Here is a 9596-nt window from a genome sequence, read left to right on the forward strand (position 1 = left end):
TGTGTGTGTGTGTGTGTGTGTGTGTGTGTGTGTGTGTGTATGTGCCTTGATCAGCCCCCATCAAGGCTTGGGAGGGGGAATCTGTGTGTTTGCCTCAACTGGCCCCCATTTAGGCTTGAGGGGATTTAGGGGAGTGCACAAGTTGTGCTGGTCTCAATTGACCCCGTGGAGATGAGGGGTAGTTGCCCCTCCTTCATGTCGACCCCTGTGAGAAGGGTTGTTAGGAAATGCTGTAGGAGTTGGAGCTCCCATCATCAGCAAACTCCCTTTGAGTAAGACTAGACTAGAATAAAGTAAACTTATTTAACCCCTTATTATGACTCCATCCCTGTCTTCCCATCTGATCAGATAAAAAACAAACTTGCTAGTGAGAGAGGTGCCAGAAGCCCTCCTATGTCTGTTTCCTAAGAAATAGCATAGTCGATGTATTTGCCTGTCCAACAATCCCCATGCCAAGACCACCCCTCTATTTTTACTCCTCTCTTTTTACTATTAGGAGAGACCCTGTTTTCCAGAGCTCAGGCCCAGCAAGCAAGCTCTGCCCTGAGTTTGGCATAACAGCAATCCTTTGTTGCTTACCTCGTGGATGAACCTGACTGAAGCAAAATCCTAGAATTGTTTCACCCCAGTATCAGGTAGTCTCTGAGCTCAGACAGGCACCTGTAGTACCGATGTTTTGGTCATGAAGCCGGGCTAAGAATCAAACTTGTCTCATAGTTGTTACCCCTCATGGTGAGGACTACAGCTCACTGCATAGCCACTAGCATATATATCGAGGTTTGCCCGCACTAAAGTGGGTCTCTTATTAGAGAAGGCTCCCTGCCGAATGAGTCTAGCTCCCCTTCTCCAACTGAATAAAGAAAGCTTTTGGCTTGTGACTACTGTTAGTTGTTTGGTTTTATTTTGTTTTATTTTTCAGAGTTAACTGTGGTTGTGATAATCTGTGTGAGCTCTTCGGTATTTTCAGAGTAGCATTGCATAACCTGTGACTTTGATCATTTGTTTTGTGCTGACAAATCTCTGCTACTTACTGCTTGTGGAATCTTGGCGGGTGATTTCTTATCTTTGAATCTTATTTTCCCATTCATAATATGAGGGAATTCTTAACCTGGGGCCCATGAACTTTTTTTTTTAAACTATGTTAATAATTATGTTTCAAGATAATTGGTTTCCTTGGTAATCCTCTGTATTTTATCTTACGCATTTAAAAACACGATTCTGAGAAGGGATCCATAGGCTTCACTATACTACCAAATAGCTATAGAACACAAAAAAATTAAGAGCTCCAGGGTTAGCCGATCTCTGAGGTTCCTTCCAGGACTGAGACTCTGAATTCCCAGAGGAACAGGGCTAGGGGAAGATGGACTGTGGGGTAAAGGGGACTTTAAGGCCAGAGGGTATGGAGTCCTTGGTCTGGAGTAGAATGAAGTGAGAACTGGATTTGGAATCAGGAGGCTTGGCTTTGAATTCCAACTCAGCCACTAATAGGCAAGTTGCTTTTCCTCTTTGGATTTCAGGTGCCTCATCTGTAACATGAAAGCTGTTTTCTCAGGCAGAGCCCTTCCCAGCTGGGTTTTAAGGCCTCTTTGAAATCCTGGTTTGGAGGAGGACCACCTGTTCTTTGAAGCCTCTCAGGAGACAGATCTCACTGCAGCTGCTGCTGCTGCTTGTAAGCAGAGTGATCTCTGCCTGTGGTTGATGCTTGTGAAGCTGGGACTGAGCATGGTAGCTCTCTGCCCGGAAATCTTCCCCACCACTGCTGGTTACAGGGTCTCATAGTCTATTGTTAAACTCATACTGCTGGGCTGACTCGGAGTCAGGAAGACCTGTGGTGAGGATCAAATGAGAAACCAAAAGGGGGTTGCACATCTTAAAAGACTTATATAGGGTGTCATAAAAGTCTTAGTGCAGTTTTAAGTTTAAAACTTAAGTTTTAATGTTAGCTATACATTAGACTGAGTTCCTTAAGAGCAGAAACTTTTTTTTTGCGGGGGGCGGGTGGGCGGGAACGGACCTTTCTTTGCATCTCCAGCACTTAGCACAGTGCCTGGAATCTAGTAGGGGCTTAATATATGCTTTTGATTGGCTGACTGACCTTTATGAGCAAGCATTCTGATTATGACTTTTAAACCACTTTAACCTCTCAGATTTCAGCTTCCCCAGTTGTAAGATAGAGATAATTATACTGGTAATAGGTACCCCGCCCAACCCTCCCCCCTTGGAGTTGTTGTGAGGCCCAGTTAGTCAATAAACATTTATGAAGCCCCTACTATGTGCCAGGCACTGGGCTAAGCACTGGGAATAAAAATGCAAAGAATCCTTGTTCTCAAGGAATTTATAATCTAACAGGGAAAGACAAGACACAAAAGGGAAGCTGAAAGCTGAGGGAGGGAAGGGAAGGAAGAACTTGGGCCAAGGGTATGATGTAAAGCAGTTCAATGTTGGGAAATAGGGAGAAAAACTGTGTCAAGCCTCCTTTTTAAATAGAGGGCCCTGCCCTCCAGTCAGAGGGTCCAGTCAGGGCCGGAGGGCCCTGATGAGATGGGAGCCTCAGGCAGATTCAACCTTGCAATTTAATGTGATTTCCCAATAATGAGTTTCCTGGGAAAGGAAGACATGATGGAGAGGCTCAAACAAATCTGAAAGCAATGTGGTCATGTGGGATCAAAAGAGAAAATGTATGGAAAGTGATTTACAAGCATGTCATTTACTATTATGTTGTAGATGTGATTCCTGCCCTCAGAGCCTGTGATTCTACAAAGTGCTTATGAACCTTCTCCAGCTACCTATGGTGTATCTGTACCTGTCTTGCTAATAGCAATGGAAAGACATTTTTCAGATTTCAGTTGAAAGAATTTTTTTAACCATCAGGACAGTCCCATAGTAGAAAAGGCTGCTTTGGTGGCAGTGAGCAACCTGTTCCTGGATATGTCCAAACAGAGACTGAATGATTTTCCCTCCCACCCCATTCAGGATGCCTGTAGAGGGGATTCCTTCACAGAGTGGTAGACTGAATTAGCACCAAGCCTAGAGTCAGGTGGACCTGAGTTCAAATCCAGCCTCAGACACTGACCATCTGTATGACCCTGGAAAAGTCAATTAACTCTGTTTGCCTCAGTTTCTTCATCAGGAAAAATGATTTGGAGAAAGAAATGGCAAACCACTCACATCAGTTGGTTGGTTGTCCTTCATTCTCAAAGAGGATCAAAGTGACATCAGTATGTTGGGGTCACGGTACAGTGTATCCAACTGTGGCTGATCAGACCAATGTGAGCGTGGAAGGCTGTACCACAGCTCAGGCACCAATAGTCCACATGAGCATTTGGAGTAGAGATGTCCCTAAATTTGCACATCTCGTGTTTCTTTTGAGCTACTACAATTCTGCTTCACTCATACAATACACTGCTTTCTTTGATGTGGTCATGTCATGCTGGGCAGTCCTTTGCCAATATCTCATCATGCAATTGATTCCAATGTTCTTCAGAGAGGGAGGGGCGGATACTGTGGCAGGAAATGGTATCTGTCAGATTGGTCCTATCTAGAGAACATATGGGTTAAAAGAGATGAAGAGGGGGGAGGAATAGAGCTACCCCAAGCTATCTACATTGGCCTCTATAGGCAGAAAGAGAGAGTGGAGCTGATTGAAGGTAGGAAGGAGCCTGAGAGGAAGAAGTGATGGGATATCCCCTTATGGACCTTTTCCTCCTGATGCTGTCTGGGGGTAAGTACCCAAGTCCAACGTCTCTACCTGCTAGGAGGCTCACTTATGCCTCAGTCTCCCTATGTCACCCAAGAGACCAGGACCCTTCAGTGTCGCCCGATAGTTGAGGCTCTTGTCCTCTCAGACCGTGGGGATCTCAAAGAGTCTTGAAGGAGCCTTCCTTTCTCCTGCTCTTCCTCTAAATTTTATCTGTGAGGAGGGTACCAAGTTCCTAGCTAACTGTCCACTGTTTGAATTTATGGGAACAATGTTTCAGACTCTTAGCAGGGATGAAGAAACCCCTGAACTATAAAACATAGACCATTAGTGCTGGAAAGACTCTTGGAACATAGAAAACAGAATGTCCAAAGCAGAAAAAGAAAGAAAAGCTGGATGGGAACAGTAGGAGCTGGAGAAATTTTGAACATAGTGTCAGATCTGATAAGGACCTTAGAATGGAGGATGGTGGGAGAGACTAAGGATTAAAGAAAGTGCTAATGCCCAGGACTAGAAGTCAGGAGACCTGGGTTCTAGTCCCAGCTCTGCCTCTATAAGGTTTCTGAAGTCCCTTGGGTCTTTCAGATTCTGTGGTCAGAGAAGACTGTCTAGAAGAATTGAGCCTTACTGTGCTGCTTCCTTTTCCTCTTCTCCTGCTTGTCCCCCCAGCATCAACCCTGACAGGAGGGACTGATCTGATGGTGCAGCAGGAGCCACAAGTCCTGGAGGTGGGCCCGGGCGGCAAAGTGAACATGGCATGCAATGTCACCCTGGCCAAAGGGCAGCAATTCCGAGTAAAGTGGAAGAAGGATGGCAAGGAACTGTGCCGGTCTACACCCATCAGTTGGAACTCCAGTCAAGTTACATGGGAGTCCAAAGAAAAGTTGATCTGGATCCCGGAAAATACCATCATCCTGAGTCTGGATGATGTGAATGCTAATGACAGTGGGCACTATGTGTGTTATGTGACAGTGGACATTCCAATGCTTAAGAGAGCTGAAGGCAATGGAACACATCTCATAGTCTCAGGTATGGGAGAGGAGGTGGGAGGGGAGGTAGAGGAGGAGTGCAAGGGTCATCTCCACAATCCAGGTGATAATGATCATGACTTAGATCTCATCATCACCCTAAACTGTGGTACCTCCATGATGCCAGACTCTGAAATTCCTCTCCTGTCCTTCTCTTTTCCCCTCACTCTTCGCACACCTATTCTTTGTCTTCACAGCTACTACTAGTCTCTCTATCTTGCCATCCTCTCCCTGTCCCTGTCATTCTTGCTCTGATCTTACTTTCCTTCCTTCATAGTCTCAACTCTGTCATTGACCAAGGATCACTGCCCCTGTCCTTGAATCCCATGCCATCTTTTTCTATCCCTACTTCAATATTACCAGACCTCAACTTTTAGCTGCCCCTCCCCCCTCATCTACTTTATTGGTTGCCCATTCTTGTTGATTCGATCCAAGGTTGTGCTGGAGGCAGCTTGTTCTGGCTCCAGAGAGCTTTTTTTTTTTTTTTTAATATTTTTTATTAATTTATTTTGATTTATCAACAATCACTTCCATAAGCTTTTGAGTTTTAAATTTTTCTTCCCCCCTCCCCAAAATCACACACAATCTGATATACTATATATGTTCCTATTAAATGTATTTTCACATTAGTCATGTTGTAAGGAAGAATTAGAACCAATAGGAGGAACCACAAGAAAGAGGAAGCAAAACAAGACAGAAGAAAAAATAGCAAATAGTATGCTTTGATTTGCATTCAAACTCCATAGTTCTTTCTTTGGATATGGATAGCATTTTCTATCATGAGACCTTAGGAGATGTCTTAGATCTTTGCATTGCTGAGAAGGGCTAAGTCTATCAAAGTCAGTCATTACACAACATGGCTGTGTATAAAATTCTCCTGGTTCTGCTCATTTCATTTAGCATTAGCCCATACAAGTCTTTCCAGGTTTTTCTGAAGTCTACCTGCTCATTTCTTGTAGCACAATAGCATTCCATTACATTCATATACCACAACTTGTTCAGCCATTCCCCAATTGATGGGCATCCCCTCAATTTCCAATTCTTTGCCACCACAGAAAGAGCTGCTATAAATATTTTTGTACATGTGGGTCCTTTTCCCATTTGTATGATCTTTTTGGGATATAGTCCTAGAAGTACTATTGCTGGGTCAAAGGGTATGCACATTTTTATAGCCCTTTGGGCATTGTTCCAAATTGCTCTCCAAAATGGTTGGATCATTTCACAATTCCTCCAACAATCCAATTTTCCCACATCTTCTCCAAAATTCATCATTTTCCTGTTTTGTCATGTTGGCCAATCTGATAGGTGTGATGTGGTACCTCAGAGTTGTTTTGATTTGCATTTCTCTAATCAATAGTGATTTAGAGCATTTTTTCATAAGACTATAGTTGGCTTTAATTTCTTCATCTGAGAACTGCCTGTTCATATCTTTTGACCATTTATCAATTGGGGAATGACTTGTATTCTTATAAATTTGACTTAGCTCTCTATATATTTTAGAAATGAGGCCCTTATCACTGGTTGTAAAAATTCTTTCCCAACTTTCTACTTTCCTTCTAATCTTGGCAGCATTGGCTTTGTTCATGCAAAAACTTCAATTTAATGTAATCAAAATTATCCATTTTGCATTTTGTAATGCTTTCTATCTCCTGTTTGGTCACAAATTCTTCTGTTCTCCATAAATCTGATAGATAAACTATTCCTTGCTCTCCCAGTTTGCTTATAGTATCAGCCTTTACATCTAACTCATGAACCCATTTTGACTTTATTTTGGTATATAGTGTGAGATTTTGGTCTACGCCTAGTTTCTGCCATACTCTTTTCCAGTTTTCCCAGAAGTTTTTGTCAAATAGTGAGTTCTTATCCCAGAAGCTGGGGTCTTTGGGTTTATCAGATAGTAGATTACTATTGTCATTGACTACTGTTTCTTACATACCTAACCTATTCCACTGATCCACCAGTCTATTTCTTAACCAGTACCAAGTAGTTTTGATGATTGCTGCTTTATAATACAACTTAAGATCTGGAATGGCTAGGCCACCTTCCTCTGCATTTCTTTTCATTAGTTACCTTCATATTTGAGACCTTTTGTTCTTCTAAATGAATCTTGTTATTATTTTTTTCTAGCTCTGTAAAATAAGTTTTTGGTAGTTTGATTGATATGGCACTGAATAAGTAAATTAGTTTAGGTAGAATTATCATTTTTATTATATTGTCTCAGCCTACCCATGAGCAACTGATATTTTTCCAATTATTTAGATGTGACTTCATTCATGTGAAATGTGTTTTGTAATTGTATTCATATAGTTCCTGGGTTTGTTTTGGCAGGTAGACTCCTAAATATTTTATGATGTCTACAGTAACTTTAAATGGAATTTCTCTTTCTATCTCTTGCTGTTGGGCTTTGTTGGTAATATATAGAAATGCTGATGATTTATGTGGGTTTTTTTTATAGCCTGCAACTTTGCTAAAGTTATTTATTATTTCAAGTAGTTTTTTACTTGATTCTCTAGGATTCTCTAAGTATATCATCATTTCATCTGCAAACAGTGATAGCTTTGTTTCTTCTTTGCCTATTCTAATACCTTCAATTTCTTTTTCTTCTCTTAATTGCTAAAGCAAACACTTCCAGTACCATACTGAACAATAGTGGTGATAATAGACATCCTTGTTTTATCCCTGATTTTATTGGAAATGCTCCTAGCTTGTCCCCATTACATATGATGCTTGCTGAAGGTTTTAGGTAGATGCTACTTATTATTTTAAGGAAGACTCCATTTATTCCTATGCTCAGAGAGCTGTTTTTTGGTGTGAGCATTTATTTATATCTCAGAAATTGGCAAATCCTACAAATCAGCACTTGATTTTTTTTTTCTTGATTGTCTAGGAAGTGATGAAGAAAGTGTTAGCAATGATGATTAAACTTGAAAGTGTGTCACAAGAACATTTTGGGTGGGGGGCATGGGAAGCCAATTGTTAAACATTTACCAGCACACCTGGGTTCTATCTTCACTACATCTTCCATCTCTTGGAAGTCTACACCACCTCTCACCTAGACTACCTTAATAGTTTTCTAATTAACCCCCCTGCTTCCAGTTTCTTCCTTCTTTGGTCTATCCTTCATGCAGGGGCCAAAATAACCTACAGTCTTGGGTATAACCAAATCACTCCCCACTCAAAAATCTTCAGTTGTTCCTCATTGGCTCTTGAATAAAATACAACTTCCTCAAAGCTCCCTTCCAGTTGATTCATTCACTACATCTACAGACATTTATTAAGCTTTTATTATATTTATTATTATATTACATATGACAAGATACGGTATGATATTATATTATAGCCTTTATTAAACCAGACTCCACAGTCTGGCTCCAAACTACCTTTCCAGATTTCCTTTGTGTTCCTCCCCTTCATGGACACTGTGTTCTAGCCCAATTGGAATAGTAGCTCCTCTCCCAATCTGGCTGGCATTCAATGTCTCATCCCTGACTCTGTGCCTTTGAATTGGTTGTTCTCCCATAGATGGCTGGAACTCAATAGTGCCCTCCTCACCGTTTCTCAGAATCCTTTTCTTCCTTCAGGATTCCATTTCAATAATACCTCCTTTGAAAAGCCTTTCTTGGATCTCTCCGATTTTTAGTTCTTTCACTGGCTTCAAATGACCTTTTATTTCCTTATCTGGGACCATGCTGTATCTTCTTCCAGCCTGCCCAGTAGAATATAAGCTCCTTGAGATGAGAAACTATTTTGGTTTTGCATTTGTATCTCTAGCCCCTAGCATGCTGAGGGGACTCATTAAGTGTTTGTGGAATTTGATACTTTCATTTTACAGATGACCTTGGGCCCACCAAGGTCACAGAGAAGGGATTCAAGCCAGACCCTGTTTCTCCAAATCCCAGTGTCTTCCTACATACCATGCCCTGCTTTGTATTTTCTCACTCTCTAGTATAACATAGCTATCTCAGTAGGATTTTTTTCCATGACTAGATTGTAAGCCTCTTATGAGCAAGGTTGTGTGTCCCATCTACCTTTATGTCTCCAGTGCTTAGCATAGAGTATTGCCCACAAGCTTAATAAATGCCTGTTGATGTAGTGAATTAATGGCCTGGAAGGACCTTAGAGGGAGTTGAATATGGCACTTTTATTTGACAGAGGAGAGAACTCAGGTCCAGAGACAGGAAATTATTTGTCCAAGGCCACATGGGCAGTGACACGGTCATATGAGATTAGTGGCAGAGCTAAGACTAAAAACTCAGGGATCCTGACTTCTAGTTCAAGATTCTACCAAGAAAAATTTTTATCTGCCTCCTCCTTTCTCATCCTCAGACTTCTGGCTTATTTTGGACGATTTCCCAGTTATCTCTTCTCCTCCCTCCCTCTTCCCACCATCTCCCAGAAATGGCTCTCACAGTCCCGTTAGGACACCCTGTGATGTCCCCAGATTTTCCACGTGCCAGCCCATGACACCCGCCCACAGATATCCCAGCTTTCTGAAGCTCAATGGGTCTGCTGGCCTGGTGCCAATCTGTGCCACCCACATGCCTACCCTGTTTTTATTCTGCCAGGAGGGGCCAATTACCAATTACCAGTTTCCATTCTGCTAGGAGGGGCCAATTACCAATTAGCAAAGACATAGGAGGCAGTGTTGGCTCTGCCCTGGCCCCTGGGCAAGGACCCAACATTGACAGCTGTTGTACCCCCTCCCAGATCTCTCCCTTATTGCACTGGAGGGAAGGGAATTATGTTAGGGGTGCCCTCCCCCATTCCCTGGAGGAGCATCCCTGGAAAAATTGTAGGAGATGGAGGTTCAATCCTGAGCTCTATACACACACACACACACACACACACACACACACACACACACACACACA

General features: G+C 42.2%; 1 protein-coding gene across 1 annotated transcript in view; it reads left to right on the plus strand.

Moving 5' to 3' along the window:
* The first annotated feature begins 3576 nt into the window (after positions 1 to 3576).
* The window catches only part of TMIGD2 (transmembrane and immunoglobulin domain containing 2), an 8057-nt gene continuing 2037 nt past the window's right edge, over positions 3577 to 9596 (plus strand). Inside the window, exons 1-2 of the mRNA XM_027851253.1 lie at positions 3577 to 3721; positions 4367 to 4726. Of these exons, the coding sequence (XP_027707054.1) occupies positions 3676 to 3721; positions 4367 to 4726 (406 nt within the window). The 5' untranslated portion in view covers positions 3577 to 3675. The remainder of the gene's footprint in view (positions 3722 to 4366; positions 4727 to 9596) is intronic.

The sequence above is a fragment of the Vombatus ursinus genome, unplaced genomic scaffold (genome assembly GCF_900497805.2).
Source record: "Vombatus ursinus unplaced genomic scaffold, bare-nosed wombat genome assembly UNPS02009173.1, whole genome shotgun sequence".
NCBI classification, from domain to species: Eukaryota; Metazoa; Chordata; class Mammalia; order Diprotodontia; family Vombatidae; genus Vombatus; species Vombatus ursinus.